The sequence below is a fragment of the Borostomias antarcticus genome, assembly GCF_949987555.1.
Source record: "Borostomias antarcticus genome assembly, chromosome: 3".
NCBI classification, from domain to species: Eukaryota; Metazoa; Chordata; class Actinopteri; order Stomiiformes; family Stomiidae; genus Borostomias; species Borostomias antarcticus.
This window is the reverse complement of record NC_140236.1, coordinates 9784498-9805096: the sequence shown is the minus strand read 5'-3', so window position 1 is coordinate 9805096 and position 20599 is coordinate 9784498. Positions and strand designations below refer to the sequence as shown.

The window sequence follows — 20599 nt, the reverse complement described above, 5'->3', positions numbered from 1 at the left end:
TGGGAGAGCGCCTTCCAGAAGCCCAACCATTTCTGCCGTGTGATAGAGAAATTCAAAAAATAGGCCTATAACAGGCCCTGTTAAGGAGACACCAGAACAGTTGCTCCTACACTGTAAATATATATATATATAGCCTAAACATGGAGAAAAAAAATGTCTGGCAGCAAAAATTGCCAAACATTTACTGCCAAATTGCAGTTCTTATTCAATCAATTTACAGATTATAACAGATTATAACCTTTATTTTATGGTAAATATGTTTTACAAGCAGAAACATGACTTATGTATTAAAAGGGAGGCAGTAATGAGAATGCTTTGTGAACTGAAAATAAAGTTATAAAAAGATTCATCCACGATTGCTTGTTTCCGTAGCAACGACGCAAGGCACGCAAGTCACGCAAATCACGCAACCCGTCTCGCACCGCGTGACGTAATCAAAGTGCGCTCTGTAGCTGTTTCCAACCGTGGTGTTGGCCATCACGACGAACGTAAGGACAGTTTTTCATTAAAAGAAACAAGTTTCAGTTTTAGATTCATTCGCTATTTAACAAGGGGCCCCGAACTCATTTTGGTACTTATGTGTTTTATGAACGAAGAACCTAACGTTAGCTATCGTTAGCTTCTTATGATACTTCTCTTCTGCCTCTAGGATTAAGATGCCTCTGCCCCCTGCGTTACTGGCTCGACTAGCCAAGAGAGGGATTCTGAAGCAATCTGACCAAGGTAACTGTTAGACATATAGCCATACAAAACCCTATCATCCACATACCCCTTTGATTGACAGGCTCTCTAATGTTTGCTGCATCGTCTTCCTTCTAGACGGGGATGAGGAGATCATTGCAGAGGACTATGATGACAACAATGTAGATTATGAGGCCACTAGACTGGAGAATTTGCCTCCTAACTGGTACAAAGTTTTTGACCCTATTTGGTAAGTGCTCGCTATGCAGTCATCTTCTCCATCACATCAGTGATTACTCTTTGCACATCACATGGTTGTTGATCTTTGGTTAGTGGCAGTAATATATCTGAGACATCTTTGTTACAGCCAATGGACAACATTTCAGCTATCAAAACATGTTTTACCCTCAGATTGAATCATACCGATGCCATGTGTTGTAATCCTCAGTGGTCTACCTTACTATTGGAATGTGGAAACAGACCTGGTTGCCTGGCTGTCCCCAAATGACCCCTTGTCATTGATAACCAAAGCTGCTAAGAGACTGAGGGGTAAGGGACACCGTTGTTTCCTGTTTTCAACCTACAAAGTGCCAATTCACAGAATGGGTCAGACTCTTCTAACCATCTCTATTTAATCTCTTGTTCAGCTGAGGGTGGAGGAGAAGACAAACTGGAAAGACCGTTTGAGAAGCCAGACAGAGAGAGGGAGCGTGAAAGAGAGAGGGAGCGAGAAAGAGACGATGGAAGGGAGAGAGACAGACGGATGCAGAGGAGAGATGACATCGCCCCCTACAGCAAGAACAAAAGAGGTAACCTTCACCCCAAACGTACCACAAGTTGCATTATTCACACATCTCAAACTCTCTCTTAATACATATTAGTAAATGTTGTCATGGAAGTTCATTATGTTTTTCCTTTCTTTCAGGGAGGAAGGATGATGAGATGGACCCTATGGATCCCAGCGCTTATTCTGACGCTCCCAGGTAAAGCCTTCACAGTAATCAATCAATAAAGTGCTCTTACACAAAAAACTAATAAATCTGTAATCTGTGGAAGTCGCAGGACTGTAATAAGTGTGTTCAATCATTTTGAGTTGTCAACTTGAAATGATTGAATGGCCTCCTGCCTGTCAACCTACCAGCGAGTGTCATTTGCTTTCCCCTAGTTTGGAGGAGTGGCTTTAAGGGAGGCCTGAAGGGAAGGGATTTTGCTGGTTGCAATTTTCAAAATCTTCTATCAGGAAATCAAATCACAAGCCGCATACTGCATCTATAAACCCGGCATGACGATCTCCGCATCGGTCCTTCTATCATCTTTCCTGGTTGATGTTGCCGATAGCCCAATAGTTATCACATAGTTACAATGAACGCCATTCTGTTGCTCCTGCCTTATACTGACAAAAGTTTCCACTGTACAGGGGCACCTGGTCCACGGGCTTGCCCAAGAGGAATGAGGCGAAGACGGGTGCAGATACCACAGCAGCTGGGCCGCTGTTCCAGCAGCGTCCCTACCCCAGCCCCGGAGCTGTGCTCAGGGCCAACGCAGAGCATAAACCACCCCCGGAGTGATCACGTTCTCAGAGGAACCCGTGGATTCTCAACACATTGTGGCTTCCTTTGTTTTTATGTCTCAGAAGTCACATTACATCACATTTACATTTTCACTGAGCGCATACATGGGCTCTTGGATATATTGTTTTTCAGTGGACTCGTGATTGTTTGTCATGTTCTTCACCAGAACATTGTAAATATCAATTGCTCTTTTTGTATACCCTTATAACCATTGATCTTAGATGTGTAGCTTCTGCTTAATAAATTTAACACATTTTGTGTAAAAATGGAACTTGAATGCCTTTATTTTTAGTTGACATGAAAGAGAACGTTACAGTATAAAATATTACTGTTTTTGACATGATTTTATTACAAGGATACAATACAACAAAAGTCACACACTCCGCATATACAAACACTTACGATCCCGTGAGCATTACAGAATACAGGCGACAGGAGGGCATGGGGAGGAAGTGGGCTGTCAGTGGTCCCCTCCTCCCAGGTAGTGGCAGATGGTGTCGTAGTCCAGGGTGAAGACCTTCTCCTCGTACCGGTCCAGCTGTACCATGGCCCTGCATTTGTCCCTGTCCCTCTGCAGAATACGCCCCACCTGCGAGCCAGACAGACAAGACACTCTGTCATCGGCAGCAGCATCGGAATTTGTCATTTTCACAGCGTATTAGAGCGTCCCCCTCCCCCGCTCACCTGGCCTCTGTGTTCACCGAGTACTACCATGATGGCGTCGGAGTCGCTCTTTGGCACGATGGTCTCCAGCATCCCCTGTTTCACATCTGTGAAATGACCAAGGTGAATGAAGACAGGAAGACGAGAGAGGGATAGGCGATGGCCGGATCGTTTGGGTTTAGCGTGGCGAAACCCTCCTGAGAGGATAGTGATGTTCTCACCGTCTAAGAGCCTGCCTTCCTCGGTACGACACACACAGGTGTTTGGCGTCAAGACGTCCTCTACTCGCATCTGCAGGAAACAAATAGGTTCCACTTTATGTTACACTCAGATGCCTAAGAGCAATGATACAAAGCCTGACAACTTGTCACAACCCTTAAAGAAACTTTAAGGAATCAATAAATGTATGCTTATGCTTTATCTCTACATGCAGAAGACCTTCCAGTCATTCAGAACAGGTTAGGTGAAAGATGAGAGATGTTTGTCGCTGTGGTGCCATTGAGCCCTTTTGTTAGTACCTTTGAGTTGTAGTACCGGCCCCCTTTGAAGGCCTTGTCTACAAAGCGCACTTTCAGGTCTCTCTGTAGCCAGGAGGGGGCAGCAGGGGGTTGTCGTGCTTCCTTCACCGGAGGTTTCTCTCTGAGGAAGACGAGGTGAAGGTTGTGGAGAGGTTGATTGATAGGAAAAAACACTACAGTACATGTCAATAGTCAAACGGCAAGGATATTCTTCAGCATACTTTACCTCTCCTGACTCGATCCCCCGTGTTTTCGTTTTCTCTGGTCCTTCCCTCCGTCCCTGTCTCTCTCAGACGATTTGGTTTTTACCCTCTCCTCTCCGCCATTACTCCTCCCATCTTTCTCCTCCCGTCTCTGCTGTTCTTTTTCTCTCTCTTTCTCCTTCTCCTTCTCCTTGTGGGCCCTGCTGAGGCGAGCTGTTGCGTTGAAAGACAGTTTTGAGAGTTACAGAGAGTTCCGGTCTCAGCAACTAGCATCCCCAAAAGTACTGTGGCTTTGATGTACATCAATAATGGCATAAACTATAAGGAAACATTAGTGAATGAACATGTAAGCACCTGTGCACTTTACAGGTGATGTGAGTATTTACAAGTGCATGCCTCTACTCCGGGAACAGCCAATCTGCTCTGATTACTGGAACTGAAAGCAGTGACTGCATGGCTGCTGAAACGGCATAGGCCCGGAAAGGTTCTTTTTTCACACAGCAGCTCAAATGTCACTGAGCTACCAGTTCAGCAACTCAGTTCATCAGTCAACAACAGGCCACGTTGTCCCTCAGGATTTACCACCTGCTGGAACCTTCTATTATGTGACGGCGGGGGAGCAGGGTTTACAAAAGAAATTGCCAGAGGTTACAAAAGCAAGAGTCATTTACTTAGAAGCAATTGTTTGCTTGACCATGACTCTTTCTCCATGGCAGATTGTTCCTGTATTTTATTGCAAAAAAGGTCCAATATCCTACCCCGAGCTATCACAAACACACTTACTGAGGTCTTTGCTGTATCTGTCGTATTCTTTGCGATCAACCAGCTTCAGCGTATACTGGCTGATAGTCACAGTCTTGCCACCAATCGCAAGCTTCACCACAACTCGGGCATTGTCCGGATCAACCCCTTCTATCTAGAACACAAGCATAGGACAGGAGCAGTGTAGAAAGAGACACATCAGTAACAATACACTGTAAAGAATGTAACCACTAACTGGTTTGGTTGCAACGCTAACTTGTACTTTACTTTATTACTTCTGATTGTTGAGCACTCTTACGAGCTAGGGAAAATACATTTCACTACTCATTGTCCTGTATGTATGATGAAGTATGTGACAAATAAACCCAAACTTTGAACTACAATCCACAGACACACGAACGCACTTACCTTCCCATACAGGTCTTTATGTGGCCCAGACTCCATGAGTACGAAGCCCCCAGGCCCCAGGACCAGGGTGTCCTCCTTCCCTCGCTCCTCGCCCGGCTTGGGGGGCCGCCGGGGCCTGCTGGGCTCCAGGTCTTTCACGGCAGAGCGGTCCGCCCCTAGACCCAGACCCTTGGGCCGGAGCTGGTTCTCTATAGGCTTCACATCCCTGGCGGAAGAGGGAACAGCAGCCAATCAATAAGCAGGAAATGTGAGACGAGGAGGATGTGGTGTGAGAGAGGACGGAGATGGCAGCGGACATATAGAGCCATTGGATTGCTATATGCAGAGCCCACAGATGGGCTTAAAGGGATGGAGATTAAAAGAAACTGGAACAGTCATGGTAAGACTGCAGTACTACTACGATTACATTCTTTATTGCACTTCAGAAAGAAAAAAAGAAAAAATAATTGAAAAAAAATCTTGTCAGTACTTGCATTTCCATAATCTGTGAATCTCCCTGTGGATTCAAAATGCACAACATCTATGGTACATACTCATACGGAAACAAAATATTAAGGTAGAAAATACGACAGCAGCCAGATCTGTCATTGTGACTAAAGCAGACACTGACCTGAATGAGTGAATATCTAGGGAGAGAGAGAGAAAGGGAGAGAGGGGGAGAGAGAGAGACAGACAGAGAGAGAGACAATCATCAGGGGAGAGGGAGTACTCACTGTTTAAATGTCCGCCCGATGCCTTCCCCTGCCTTCCAGCCCATCCCCTTCAGCATGGCCAGCCCGTAGGCCTCGACCGGGACGCTCTCGTAGTCGGCCTCTGTGGACTGACACATCAGGTCTGCTCAAACTAGGGCTGTGTAAGTAAATCGCTACAGCAATACATCGCAATATTTTTTTTCGGCGATACTGTATCGATTTTCCACAGTACAGTATTGATACAGAAAAAAAAGCACAAGGCAAATATACAGAACAAAACAGTATTTTGTACTGTATATACATTATTCATGTTTTGAATGGAATTGTAATGTCCTTACATTCCCTCCGCCCTCAGGATCACCTCCAGGGGGCGGGGGATGGAGTTGTATTTTCAGATTTATTTTAAAAATGTCTGTAAATTATGTAGAGTATCACAATGTATCGCAATATGTATTGTATCGTATCATATCGCAATGTATCGTGATACATATTGTATCGTGACACGTATATCGTGATACGTATCGTATCGTGAGGTCCTTGCTAATACCCAGCGCTAGGTCAAACACACACTCTGCACAACAGCACCAAGGACGGTAGGAGAGACACATCACACACCTCAGGCACACACCAAACTGTTCCTTCTGGAATATTTTTTTCCGCAAGCCGAGAGCGAATGTGTGTGAATAAAGTGCAGAGGAGCAGAAACGTTCGCTGACCGGAGGGGAGAACTGCCCTGTGAACAGCCAGGCTCCTGCTCACGTGAGAATTGACGCTTTGTGGCGTTTCCTCATCCAGTGATGGATGGCATCAATAATAAACAAAACTTTCAACATGAAGCATGTTTTAGAATGTTCGTATTATTCTGAATTGTAGCCTACTTATAACATTGAAGCATGAAAAGCTAGCGTAGTCTACAGTACATTCTGTTTGTTTTATTGATGAGAGGAAACACAAGCAATGAGAAAGCATGTTAACTCTGCCTGAATGCATTTATTTGGTCTCCTTTATAAAGCATTTAACATAAGTATATGTTCTCAATAACACATGCATGAAACAAAGTTGTGATTTATCAAACGTAGGCCTATATCTCTTTGAAATGGCTGGTTTACCTATTCAAGATAATAAAAGGTGCAGAAATGTCAGTAGAAATGGTCAGGAATGTTAATTTAGGCACAAATTTGCTCTACTCGTGATAAATAGATAATGTCTATCGTGAATTGGGTTACAATGGTTTATCATTTTTAAAAAGAAGGTCCCTAGAAAAAATGTTTGGGAAACAATGAGCTAGAGGACCCTGCTCTGAGGGGGAGGTGCAGGGGCCACTCTTATGGAGGGGGTTGGGGGGGAGCCCAGAGACAACAAGTTCCTCTGCTCTCATCCTGTCCTTCATTTTTATAGACAAAGACGGATATGAGATGATGAAGACAGTGATGAGGGGCCTGGACAGCTGACATGCCCCTGCCCGACCCCAGTTTAACCGTTAAAAACTTGAACGAACCCAAAACCTGCCAGACCCTAGTTTAATACCACATTCACCACCACACAGACCTACTGTAGTCTTTGCTCTCTACTCTCAATACTTACAGAGTCCGGTCGCAGGTCCACCTTCACCCGGTCCCCGTCCTCGAAGCCCTCAGGGGCTTGGTTCTGCATCAGCAGGGGGATGGTGAGGTTGGGGTCCGTCTGGACGCCATTCTGCCACTGCTCCAGCTGCCTCTGAGAATCTGAGTCATAACATGATGTTGATGGATGGGGTGTTACTGACACGGCTATCCTCACAAAGAACTTTTCATTTAAATGTGTGGATTTTCTCCAAAAGAGTGCGATATTATGCAAATGTCACACAAAGATACTACGCATATCCTACAAAGGCACACAGACTTATTTCCTCTCACTCTCCCTCTCTCTCTCTCACACACACACACACACCTTCAATGATTTCTTTGATAGCCTGTGATTCCACAGAACTCTGTTCCTGAGTGGCTGTCTGCGGTGTAGCCTCCCTTCCATCGCCCGCTCCCTGGCCGGCTCTGTCCTGCCTGCACCAGCGGTTCTTCTGTATCAGGGGGATGATCAGCTCCCTCGGCTTGTCCACGGGCTTGGTGCTGTGTGGACAGATAGGCAGGCCGAGAAAGAGATCAGACAACGGGCTACCCTAGCAATTAGCAATTATCTAGCCCCGGAAACACGTCTCTACTATCAATCAAATCAATCAAAGCTTTATTTACCAACTACCAACTACTAGAGGTAACGTTAGTGGCAGTATTAACCTGTAACGTTGCCGTTAGTGGCTGGACAACAGGTTTAGCTACTATGTTTAGCTAACGTTAGCGTTAACATTAGCTTAGCTCACTTACCTTAGCAATTCTTTCCCATCAACTCCGGTTAGATAATCTCGCTCGTCTTCCTTGGTGGCACTGTCACGACTCGATTTAAATTTATTTACAGTTTTACTAAATCCAAACGATATCGCCCCTGCTTTTCTCTCCCCTTGCTCCTGGGAGACGGCAGCATCAGATGTATCAACGTTATCATCGCACGACGCCATGTTTGCTTTGCAATAACAGCAGAGCGAGTGAGTATTGGTCAGTGTAGTTTTCTGTGATCTACAGAAATATGTACCGCGCCGAAATACACTTCATTTCCCAGCGGGCATACTGCTGAAGAGAGAAGCCGAGTTGTTCGAGACGATCAACTCAGTGGAGGCGCTGCGCAGATTTGTTACTTTACATACAATTTTCTTGATTTCGTCATTTATATCAGCTGAATTCATCATTCTGTGCAGCGCTTGAGTGCCCTCGATCTGGTGCTATAATGTAATTCGAATATCCACAAGCCAAGAACATAGGCTACATCTTTTAGAAAATGTGTTTTATTCGAAGTATAGGTCTTGTTGAACACGTTGTGTTGTTTTGTGAGTTCTGAAGTACCCCCCCCCTTCTCTCGCTCGTAGCCTGTGCTTTATTATGGAGTAGACGAGTAGTCTATGTCCATGGCTAGGAGCGTGGGCATGTTTGGACAATCTTGAATGTCCGTCCTGCACCAGGCTATTCCCGCGCGTGAACCTTCCTTGCGGGTGCGCTCGAGCGGTTTGGGAAGTTTTGCCAGTAGGGTAGTTAGATAGTGGACTAGGGTAATGGGCGTCACAGGGGGGGGGGGTGGAACTGACTACCCAGGCCCCCAGGGAGAGGGTCCTTGAAAATCCTGGAATTTGTTTGGACTGCCCACCCCCCCCCCTTCAAAAGAGGAAGGGGGGCCACAGAGATTGTTCATGTATAGGGCCCAGAACTTTGTGGAACGCCCCTGACTAGGATAGTTGTAGCCTATCTAAATGACTCCTCTAGGACGCAAGAGGTGCTAAACACGCGGCAGGTGTTTTGATGCTGGGGAGACTCCAAGCTTGAACAAGGGGCGGTTCTTTTCCCTTATTTTCTCTCCCTCTCCTCCATGCCCCCACCTCCCTAGATAGCTTACTCGTTTGCCTTATCACCGTCCTTTACTGCGTTATGGAAGGAAGAACAATGCGCCGGTGAGGCTACTTTATTGAATAGACAAAATTTCTGTGCAACAACCCCAAGGCATGATGATCGCACTTCCGAGCCGCGGTGTTAACACCGCATCTGCAATTCAATGACACTGCCCAGTTAAAATCAATAGGCTGTCGCCGTGAGCTTCATCTCCTATCAATGGTTTCAAGTTCCGATTAAAATTAAAGATCATCGTCTTTAAACAAAGCTGGTCGATATAAGAAGATACAAAAGAAGGAATATGCCGAGAAGAAAACAGGTATGAAGGTGAGTGTTTGTGCATTGGTGTTGTCCATGCCCACCTAGATAGCCTACTTATTTAATAGTTATGGATATCCCATCTCAAGTTTTACACTAATTTTATCCTGATCCTCTGTGGTGCATATAGCCTGCTGCTACCCGGCTTTGAAAGGTTGGGATTATAGAGCAACGCTGTCAGATTTGCGGTTCTTTTGCCCTACTGTTTTTTTCTCTCCCAGATCATCACTGGTCTCGTGCTCAGGGGCATCCTACACTAGTGTCCGATCCTCCGGCTGGCGTGCACATCGCCTCCAAGTTTCTCTATACATAAACTAGGCTATTGATATCAGCTGTCAATAAACTCTCGATTTTAATAGCTTATAGGCTATTGCATTTATTTTAGAAAAAATATTGCAGCAATTTTGAAATATTACAGTCGGGTCGATGTATATAGACGCGTTTAAACGGCTTCTCTTTGAAAGGCTGAACTGCTTGAAAAGGATGTGTGTGTGTCAGCGACAAGGCAGGTCAGTATATTTTCCCTAAATATTACAACTGCCACCATGTGTGAATTCCGTGTGTGCGAATGGGGGTTTGTGAGACCGGATGAGGGAGTGAGTTGCTGTTGATTTGGTTAGCTGCTGGTCAAAGTTTACCTGCAAGTTTCAGTTGAACTCCCCTGATAGTAGCTTTTATTAAATTATTTTAATGCAGATATATATTTTAATGTGTAGTCTGCTGTCAAACTAAAATATGTTTGGGAATGATGGCTTACTTGTGTCAAATTTGTCATGTTCCTGACAGAAACATGCCTGCAGTCTGAATCATTTGCTTGTGTCGTGTGTGTTATGATTAACTGCTTGTTGTCTGTTAAAAGTAGAGTAAAAAAGGAGATAGGTTGGTGATGTGTGTGTGTGTGTGTGTGTGTGTGTGTGTGTGTGTGTGTGTGTGTGTGTGTGTGTGTGTGTGTGTGTGTGAGAGAGAGAGAGAGAGAGAGAGCGTGTGTGCATGCGTGTGTGTGTGCTATGTGTGTATGTGTTTGCTAGGTGTGTCCATGCTGATGTTAAGCTTGTTGTGAAGTGATGGATGTGTGGCCCTGACTTCACACTGTGCCTGGCTGTGTGCTCTGGGAGCAGTCAAGGTTATACTGTTATTATGAATCATTAATTAGCTGGAAGAAGGAGAGATGTGGTGCTATTGGAGCCACCTTGCTCTAAGATCCACACACATTGGAGTGTTTTTCTGAGCCTTTGTTGTTGTTGTTGTTGATTTTCCCCATCACTTTGCCTTCTGCACCTTCAGGGTTTGCTTATTTTGGACTGAGGTCCTTAGTTGTAGCATTCTCCTTCCACCTCTCTCCCATCCTTCAGTTGAAATCTAATCGGAATGAGAAAATGTAGCCTAACATTTCATATTTGCATCAAAAGCATTTTTGTACTAACTATGCCAGTGAGAAAATCTGATGAAGTGGATTTCTCTTCTATTAATATGTATCACCAGGGAGTTGAATCATGTACATGGCGGTGTGTCCTTCACATTCATGCATATTCATGTGTACGTTTTAAGGTGTGGTTGAGAGGGAGGAGGATGCGCTGCAGTTAACCCTTGGCAGGGGCAGGGCTACGCAGACAGACAAGCCCCCATCTGTGGGCCAAACCTTTGCTCTGGGCTCCTGCATTAGAATTCTCCAGCTGTATCCCCGTATTCTCACTCCTTGTCTGAACTATAGCAGTTCATGTCTGGTCTGGTCATTCTAAGATTAGTGAGGCTGCAGAATTGGCCACCTTCTCTTCATACATTCTTTGGCTTCAAGATCTTTTGCTAACTAAACATGTTTCTATCGTGTTTGAATGAAATCATTTTTCACCCGATGAGTATTGTAAATCAATGTAATGCTAAATCAATAACTGTGTGTGAAATAGCAATTGCGCAGCAGTATTTTTCTTTTAATGTCAAGAGGGCTTTGAGAAGTGCGGTATCCTTGAGTTAGATCGGAGTCGGAACACTGGGATCAATATCAGTTGGTGAAGCAGGCTGGAGGAGAGAGCCAGGGTCACCTTCATCCATCCCACTGAATCAGCAGTGTCCCACACACACTCACACACACACACGCACACACACACACACACACGCACACACACACACACACATACATACAACTCCTGATTAGGTTACTGCACTGTGACCTCTCAAAACACACTAGTCGGCGGTTACACAGGGCCACACCTCTCATCTCTTGTCACTCCATCGCGTTTTCCAACAGCTTTGTTCTTTATTAGGAATTGAGGCTCTTGGTTTCATGCCAGAGCCTCTCTCCCTCTCTCTCTCTCTCTCTCTCTTTCTCTCTCTCTCTCTCTCTCTCTTGCAAATTCTCTTTTTCTCTTGCTTTCACTGTCCTTTATCGTTCTCTTTCTATCATTCTCATCACTCTCCTCTTCTCATTGAGACCTCGTATCCATCATCCTTATGCAGGAGCTCAAATGCCTCTATTCGCTGTAATTAAAAGTCTGTCTCCCTGCTGAGAGCTCTCGTCTCGTCTCACAGTGTTCTGCTTCTTGGCAGACTGGGAGGGAGGGGGAGGGGGGGGGGGGGGACCTGTTGGGGCATTCTTCAGACCAGTGCAAGTGCAGATGGCTGAACTAAATGATGCTGCCTTTCCTGTCCCTGGCTGACCTTGTTCCTGTGTGGTTTCCGGCAGTTATTCCAATAAGAGAGGGGACTGTTTATAGTCAGGTGCGTGTGTGTGTGTTACGGTATAATGTTTCATCTTATTTTAGTCTTTTAGATGTTGTCCTTGTTCAAGTAGTGTCCCCTGTGTGATACTGTCTGATAGAGCACACAAGGATTGTGTATAATGCAGCATACTGTACACTACTGTGTTTACTGATGAGCAGGTCTGTGATTGAAGATTTTGAAGGAAATACTTAAAACAGCACAAGCGTTTCTTTAGAATTTCATCCTACAGCAGGTTTATGTAAGTTACAGGTTCTATGAGTTTGTGTGTGTCTGCTTAGTAGCGTGTGTATGACAGAGGGAGCTATTTTGAGTGTTTTTATTTTCATCCCACAAGCATTTAATCTTTTATTTTTTAAATCTGCCACTTTGTCTGTTTTATGCTGAGCAGTCCCCATGCCCTAGATTTGAAAGCGGGCGAGCATCAGGGAGTTTCAAACCCGTCCATGTTTACGCCACAGTTAGTGTGAATATTCAGAGGGAGAGGTCAGAGGAAAGATGCTGAATAAGCTGAAAAAACAGGCGCGGGGAGCAGTCCCATTTACATGGCCCGTCTGTGCACGAGGGCTGTATTCCATTAGTCGCGACGCATTTGAGGTCGCCGGTTACTTAAGATGCTTTGCTTGGCCGACCTCCAGCACAACTCTCAGGAGTATGGTGTAGGATTAGGAACTGTGTGCTTCAATACAGGTTAGAATGAAGGGATCAGCTTAGCGGAGATGGGAAATATGTGTTCATCTGTGGGTTTATCCCCCTCATCCATGTCATGGCCCGATAGCACTGGTGCTGTGACAGAGATACAGATGGCCAATCTACTCACAAACTGACGGTATGAAATACCAGACTGGCTATGAAAAATATTCAAAATATCTACATAAAAAAGCATAGCAAACTGCATGTACAAAGTACATTAGCGTTTTGTAGTTTGACGTTTGGAAGTTTTCCCATTTTCACAAGGTTCTAGCTTAAGCTCCTGTGGTCACAGTGAATCGCGTCAGAGAGAGAGCTTGGCATCAGCGAGAGCGCTGTGATGTGTAGGCCCTACAAGTGGCGCCAGCTAGACTGACAGGAGGAACACTCAGATACTCACTCTGACAGTCCCTCTGCTATCCAGACAGGATATGACATAGGCAGGAGCACAAGCAGAGTTAGTGCTCCGATAGCCATGCGACAAGGGGGTCCTACTGAGGTTAGAAATACAGTAAGGGCAGGCAACCTGGAAGTTGTGACCGGACCGGTGCTACAGTATCATGAATGTCCAGCATGTGCTGAATGAAATGACGCGTGGCTAAACGCTCTCCCCTGGTCTCTCTCTCTCCGTCCTGATGAATGTGTCCAGCTTCTCCATTATCCCACTGGACTGCAGGAGCTACGTAACTGAAGAATTCAATTAACCGCCGTCCCAATTGGGCTGTTCTGTCTCTCAGCCTTATCTTGAAGGTCTTTAAAGATCTGTACGGTCCAAGGTCAAAGCCGGTTCCTGTGTTCCTGTGTTCTTTATCTTAACTTGGCTTTGAATTATTGAACCCCACTGCAAGGTGGTGTTCTCTTAGCATGTTATCTGTGTTTTTAATGAATGATCACCCTGGAGGTCAGGTCTGAAAGGAGAGGCTGGATGATGTGCCGTGAAATGAAGACATTGCTTCTCTGCTGTCTATGGAGTCCTTGTCTTCTCTGCTCTAATCTTGACAGACTGCTCTGTTCCCTTTAGAGGAATTAATGGGTCGTCACATAAACACATACAGCACAGTACGGGCCAACTGTAACGGGACAATTAATGAGTCAAGGGATTAATATTGAGTATGTTTGGTGTAATTTGATGTCGGAATGCAATCCTAAAACATCTTATCTATTTCTCTCGATAAGAAAAAGAGACCAACAACATCATTCAGTGCAGGCTCAGTGAATGCACAGTTCAGAGTAGCCAGACAACCAGCGTGTTTATTCGTGTCGCTCGGGGCTGAAAGACGCCACGCTTCAAATCCCAGACCCCAAAAAATCCCAGCGTGGCTCAGCTGTTTGCTTCTGCTCCCGTCCCTCAGTATTCAGCCTCCAGCATCAGCGTTTCATAATGTTCTCGAGAGAAAAACGTAGCATGGAATTGAAGATTGACCTCTAAAGAATGGCTTCCAGGGGAAGAGCCTGTAGGCCTTCTTCCTCCTCTTGCCCTGGTGTGAAATTACACTGGAAAGCCAGGCCGGCAGGACGAAGAGCCTGCGCAGATTGCTGGGACTGAGCAAGTCTGTGAAACAGGATATGTGTTGGTCAGCTCTTTCCTGACCCAAAGGTTCAGCATTTTCAACACCCCGGCATTTTTATAGGGTTAGATATCCCTGAATCGGTATTTACTAACCCGCCCCTCCCAGTATATACTGTCCCCCCCGTGCTTCATATGCAATCAGCAGTGCTGTAGTTATGTATTTATTTGTAATATAAGAGCCTAAGAGCGATGTCGGCTATCCGCTTACATTGATGTCCACTGCTTGCATGGTCAGGAATCCTTTCCGATGCGGAGGTGTAATTGTAGTTACTAAAGTTACATTGTTTTATTTTTGTCTGTGTAACCGAGTGAAACAGAGTCCTCATGAAGATTCAAGAGATTCAAGATTCCTTTTATTTGTCACATGTAATGTACGGTGTACAGTCACAGTGAAATGTTGCTGTGTCGTTAGTAGCCTAGGTAGTGAGTTGTTGGTTAAACTCACTTCCCCATTATAAATACCATCCACCCGAGCCAATGAAGAGCTATCTTTTCATCGGTGTAGCTGGTTAAAACGGTGTTTGTCGTGTGGGAGACCCCGGTTCCAATCCACCACTGGGCAAGCTGCAACGTATGGGCTACACTGGTGCCGTGACCCAGATGCCCTGTGGATGTGGAGTGAGTTTAGGGGGGTGAGTGTAACCGAGTGCAACAGAAACCTTGTGGGTCCGGACTAGGTAGTGAGTTGCTGGTTAAAATCACTCCCCCAGTATAAATACCGTTCACCCACACCAAAGAAGAGCTAGCTTTTCATCGGCATAGCTGGTTATGTTGTGTTTGTCATGCGGGAGACCACGTTTCAAATCCACCCCTGGGCAGGTGGAATCGTATGGGTTATAGTACATCTGTAGAGACAAGCTGCTCTCTATAGCTTTACTGTGTATAAGGTTACCTAGTCCTCTGTAGTAAAAACACCCAGTTGAGAGCATGGGCTGAAAGACATACAGTAGCATCAGTGATAGCGACTGGAGAACCAGGCGGTGTGTGTGTGTGTGTGTGTGTGTGTGTGTGTGTGTGTGTGTGTGTGTGTGTCTGTACAGGTATGTGTGTGTGTGTGTGCGCGCGCACATGTGAACAGCCCGAGCCTCGCCAGACCTGACAGTTGCTCATGAAACCTGTCCAGATAGGCGAGGTCAAGCCCAACCCAGCCATGCTCACCACAGCGGGCTTGTGTGTTGAATCTAGTCCACATCCAGAGCCACAGAACGGAGGGGAACAGGGAGGGATAATACCACAGCCGGAAACCATTTGGAATATTATTAGCATTTTAAGCATCTGTAGACATATTGCTTAGAAGATTGAATTGTTGGCAGAGCTAGCAAATGGGCACTGAACGTTTATTGAAATGTCATTCAAACACAACATGCCGTAGTCAGAAATGCGCTCTGCATGATGAAGAGATTGTGTCGTGTCTTATATTTCTCCCACGTCATTACTTTTGTGTGCGTTGACTGATTTGTGTTCACGTTTTTATAGGCCTATTCATTTGTGAGGGGTGGGTGGATTTTCGGGGCTAGACCTACGATCTAGCTGCAGAAGGTTTCTGAGTGGGACAGAGAAAGACTGACGAAATGAGAAAATAAGCCTTTTTTTGTTGAACAACAAAGGAATAGACGGCTGTTTTAAGTATGATTTCACCAATTAATTTCACAGAATGACTCTTGAGGTGGCTCAGGAATGATACAGTTGTGTAATTATGCAATTTGCAAGTTGAATTGAGTTCAAGGACAGCCAAGCCGCGGCCAGGCTCTGACTTGTGTCGTCCGAGCTGGAGGATGGAACCCTGCAAGGTCAAACAGGCGACTCCATTGCCAGCCCCAGGCTGTGTGGTGCATCTTGCTCCATCCAGCCCTCCTCCCTCCTCTCTCTCTCCTTCTCTCTGTCTTCATCACTCTTTCTCCTTCTATTTCTTTATTTATTTCTCTCTCTCTCTCTCTCTCTCTCTCTCTCTCTCTCTCTCTCTCTCTGTCTTTTCATTCTCTCCCTCTCTTTCTCCCTCCATCTCCCCCTGTCTCTCCCCCTGTCTCTCCCACTGTCTCTCCCTCTGTCCTCCTCTCATATCCCCCCTCTCTCCCCCCACCTCCATCTGTCGGTCTGCACTCCTGAGTTACCCAGAGAGCCTCATCCTCCGTCAGCCGTGGCGTCACCAGTGGAGAAGAGATGGAGGAGAGATATATGACCCATCATCCAGTCCGCCAGTCAAGTGGAGGAGATTAGCCGTGTCCTCCCTCCTGCTAACTGATTAAATCAGCCTCATTAGACCTGCTGGGCCTGGGCTGGTGGCTGGGCTGGATACTGTGGTTGATTGTCTTGTGTAGCAGACTGTGTCTTGTGTAGCAGACTGTGTCTTGCGTGTGATAGTTACTCCCAGGCATGTACTGGCTCTGTGTGGTGTGTATCATGTGTGTGTGTGTGTGTATGTATGTGTGTGTGTGTGTGTGTGTGTGTGTGTGTGTGTGTGTGTGTGTGTGTGTGTGTGTATGTATGTGTGTGTGTGTGTCCTGTCCCGTTGTGCCAAGGTGACAGTGCTGCACTGATACTATCAGACCAAGAGCCGGGTCTCCACCAACGTAGGAACACCTGCCCTTCTCTTGAAAGATAAAGAACTGTCACTTCACACCTCAATGTGGTCTTTTTCTGTCAACCATTATGGAAGTTGGCATGTGATATCACACTCAATTTGCACTTTTATTGGAAGTGAAGCTATATTAGTATTTGTGTGATCATGCTGAATCACTCAGAGGAGCTGTATATTCACATACAGTATACAAGATATACAGAAAGTGTAGAGAAGGGTTTTGTTCTGCAGGGCAAAAAAGTGAAATTACTGTAATCTTTCAATAGATCTTCCTGTATTAAATGTCCCATGTCTTGGAGGCACCAGACTCCATGTTCCCAAGAGATTCAAAGATAAACTGCAGAGTGTAGCTACCTCCATCCACGCTGTGTTTATACGAATACAACGTCCTCTACGGTACAAAGAATGACGCTTTGTTTTGGGAAACCTGGAAAGCGTTCAGCAAGGATGACGACCATCTGACAGTTTGTTGTTTTCAGTCACCTCTTTCACATACAGCCCTCACCTCTGTTTCCATAACACACACACACACACATACACTCATTTCCATGTCATTCCATCTTATATGCAGGTTCCCCGATGCCTCCGGTTTTACTTTACTTTTTGAGTACTGTAGTTTTCTTTACTTTTTACACTTTGTCAACACATTGAACAACGTTGTGCCAAACTATTAATTCAGTGCCATGGATTTATCCGCCTGAAGTGTCGAAGTCGCACCTTAGTAAGGTTATGTCACCCCACTTTCTCTGTCTCACACCCTCTCTGCCCCCCCCCCCCCACACACACACCTTCCCCCCTCCCCTTTCACTCTCCCACCCCCTCCTCCATCTCTCTCTCCACACACCTTTCTCTCTCCCCCTCCTCTTTCTCCCTCTCCCACCCCCTCTCCATCTCTCTCTCCTTCTCCCCCCCATACCTCTCTCTCTCTCCCTCTCTCTCCCTCTCTCTCCCCCCACCTTTCTCCATCTCTCTCTCTCCCTCCCCTACCACACCTTTCTCCCCCCCCCCCCCTCTCTCTCTCTCTCCCAGTTCATTTGCCATGTCTAAGGCAGCGGTGAAGAAGCTGCACTGGCGATCCAAGGTGCAGGAGAACTTCGTCCCCCTGCTGGGCTCCTCCGGCGACCTGGGCGTGGCGGTCGGGGGCGGGGCCGACTATGGAGAGTTCCCATTCGTCACCTCGGCTCCCGGGGGCGGCCTCACAGTCGGCGACATTGTCCTAGAGATCGGGGGAACGCCCGTGTTAGGGATGACGCTCGGAGACGTCCGAGGGGTCCTCAACTCCTGCCCCCACCCCGTCCGCATCAAGACCGTCCCCGCAGGTAGGACTGGCTCCCTGCGGCAGGTTCTCTCACTGCTCTGCCCAGGGAACGTTTTGGGAGGAAAAACAATGTGTCAGTGTTATGTAAACAATACTGTGTCGCCTTGTCCACACCAGAAGTATAAACAAGGGTGTCTAAAGTGTTTAGATTCAATGAAAGTTGTCACCTGAGCATATAAGAGTACAAATCTAGGGTGTTAATCTTTAAGCGGCTAAATGGAGAATGTGGTGTTTTTGTGATTTGGTGCCTGTTACAGGTTCACTTTTGCACAACTGTCGTAAAACGGTAAATACTATGTGTGGATATAATGTACGTGATAGCTACAACTAATGTTGGTCTACTGACGCACACACACACACACACACATGCATCCATATCCAAATGCGGTAGCTACAAATCATACAATGCTGCACTTCATGGCTCCTGACAATCAAGTGCTGCAATGATAAGTTGCATGAAATGGCTGCATTCTTTTAACAATAAAGACAGAGAAAAAATGTTTTGTATGTATTTTTATTTTATTTTTTATGTTGATGATAGATGTGCCGGGGTCGAACTCTGGCTGATGACGTTTGGGAACCAATGTACCAGCCCTGGCCCAATTTAACCCCTGATTCTAGCATAAGAGAAAGCCAGCCAGCTAACATTAGGCTAGCTATGTTACAAAAAATGCCAGATCGGCATCAGTCTTGTTGCCTTTCATTAGGCTACACTTCGTCAGCTCGCTAACTCGCTAGCAATCAGTCTAAAAAATGACTACACTACCAGTTAGCAGCTTAGCTAGGGAACATAGCCCAAGCTAGCTAGATGCTACATGCATCCTCATACATTCCCAGCTAACACAGCCAAAAATCAAGCAATTTCAACATAATACATAGCAAGCCAGTTACGGATTTTGCCACAAAAATAGCGTCCTGGTACACCAAACTTATTATTGCAAGAAGAAGCGTTCAGGGGGAGGGGTGGGAACCAAAGAGGCCCCATTCTGCCTATTACAAGGCAGTGTACCATCAAAATTATTTTGAAGCTGTTATTTTAAGGTTAAAATAAATACATTGAGCCACTTTAACATTAGAACCACCAAAGGATGATTACCCTGCCCCCCTCAGGTTACTCCAAGAATAACATGACGACAAGTGGAGGCTATGGTGATCGTTAACTTGTTAATTAGTCAATTGTCACTGAAGACACGGCAATCTCCCACCATACTGGTGTCGACCTGCTCCACTCAGTGAGCCTGGAGACGTCAACGCCTGCAGCCACTGCTGGTCGATACGCGGGAGGGAGGAGCTCAAATTCCTGATGACACGTGTGACAGGCGTCAGAGCAGGGATGTGGCGATCCAGTTGTCTGTCACCCTCGAGGGGGCCTTGGTATTTATAGGGGGTGGGGGGGGGGGTGACGGATGTCTTTGTTAGGTCTGGACAGAGCAATATGTCAGAGCGTGGCTCCCCGTGGCCTTGCCGGCCAGATTGATGGCTAAATCGCCCACCGGAGTGTAAATGGGGGGGCCTTTGCTCCCGGCCCCTCTGCTACCGCTAGATCCATTATCATTCTGGGGCCCGACCAGCCCTCCCTGGGTAGTTTGACTGCATGTAGTGTAGGACAGTGATGGATGAGCTGCTCTCTGCTGCTGTACTGGCCCTCCCCCTCTTCCTCCTCCTCCTTCTCCTCTTCCTCTTCCTCTTCCTCCTCCCTTTTAGCAGTAATAGTCCACCTCACAGACCCCTCGGGAAGACCATTATTCACAGGCTTTAACACTATTGGCGGGATGAAATCTTAACCGTGTGGTGAATGATCTCTCCATTTACCTCTGAGGATTAGGGGCTGTCATGAATGTTCTCCTAGTCTTTTTTTGACAGCCATCAGTAGCAGCACAGCGATGGGCGAATGGACGAGACGGGACCATGCATCACTCTGCTGTGTTCCATGTGACACGTACAGTAGCATCATCACCATACTATAACGGGCATCATCTGTGAAATCATGGATGTTTTTCTGTGCTTGGTCTAAAAAGCATTTTCATGAAAAAAAACTTGGCTGTGCAAAAATAATTTACTTTTGCTACACTGGTCTGATTTTTGCTCGGGCTGTTGAATATTCATTAAGGACACTGCTAGGACAAAAAGCCTATCAATTCATCCAGAAGGGATGTACGGTCAGGCTTTCTGCCACTTAGCACTGACCATATGTGGTGGGTCATGAGTGTCTGCGGGAGACCGGGCTAATAAAGTTTTATTATGGAGAGACCTTTTTAATAACACAGCAAATTCAATCAGCTCTCCGAGCGTGGCCCGGGGACGGAGCCAGTAGGACTGCGGGCGGGGTCAGAAGCACCGCTGGCGGGAAGGGGGTCGGGGGAGGGGGGGTACGCGGGAGGAGGAGGAGGAGTGGCCGTCCGTCAGACTGACAAACAGGAGATGCACTCAAGCCATCCATAACAG

The 20599-nt window shown here is 46.2% G+C and overlaps 3 protein-coding genes across 3 annotated transcripts in view; 2 read left to right on the top strand and 1 right to left on the bottom strand.

The window, feature by feature from the left end:
• Nucleotides 1–458: 458 nt before the first annotated feature.
• pqbp1 (polyglutamine binding protein 1) lies at nucleotides 459–2482 on the top strand. The gene is made up of 7 exons (XM_084436394.1): nucleotides 459–488; nucleotides 650–723; nucleotides 820–931; nucleotides 1130–1230; nucleotides 1329–1490; nucleotides 1607–1664; nucleotides 2099–2482. The coding sequence occupies exons 2-7, from the start codon at nucleotides 657–659 to the stop codon at nucleotides 2247–2249; spliced, it is 651 nt and encodes a 216-aa protein (XP_084292520.1). The 5' UTR covers nucleotides 459–488; nucleotides 650–656; the 3' UTR covers nucleotides 2250–2482.
• Nucleotides 2483–2609: 127 nt separating this feature from the next.
• On the bottom strand, nucleotides 2610–8046 carry gpkow (G patch domain and KOW motifs; the record flags this gene model as incomplete). The annotated part of the gene is made up of 11 exons (XM_084435995.1): nucleotides 2610–2841; nucleotides 2937–3022; nucleotides 3137–3206; nucleotides 3434–3554; nucleotides 3660–3849; nucleotides 4420–4552; nucleotides 4807–5011; nucleotides 5520–5626; nucleotides 7083–7222; nucleotides 7428–7603; nucleotides 7856–8046. The coding sequence occupies 11 exons, from the start codon at nucleotides 8044–8046 to the stop codon at nucleotides 2713–2715; spliced, it is 1548 nt and encodes a 515-aa protein (XP_084292121.1). The 3' UTR covers nucleotides 2610–2712.
• Nucleotides 8047–9709: 1663 nt separating this feature from the next.
• The window catches only part of magixb (MAGI family member, X-linked b), a gene marked incomplete at both ends in the record, with an annotated part of 35480 nt that continues 24590 nt past the window's right edge, over nucleotides 9710–20599 (top strand). Inside the window, 2 exons of the mRNA XM_084435994.1 lie at nucleotides 9710–9792; nucleotides 17866–18155. Of these exons, the coding sequence (XP_084292120.1) occupies nucleotides 9710–9792; nucleotides 17866–18155 (373 nt within the window). The remainder of the gene's footprint in view (nucleotides 9793–17865; nucleotides 18156–20599) is intronic.

Bases quoted from the DNA above. Each gene is read 5' to 3' on its own strand.
- pqbp1 (XM_084436394.1), top strand. From the start codon at position 657: ATGCCTCTGCCCCCTGCGTTACTGGCTCGACTAGCCAAGAGAGGGATT. The intron at 932-1,129 runs GTAAGTGCTCGC...TGTAATCCTCAG, and splicing joins AAAGTTTTTGACCCTATTTG to TGGTCTACCTTACTATTGGA. The intron at 1,665-2,098 runs GTAAAGCCTTCA...TCCACTGTACAG, and splicing joins GCTTATTCTGACGCTCCCAG to GGGCACCTGGTCCACGGGCT.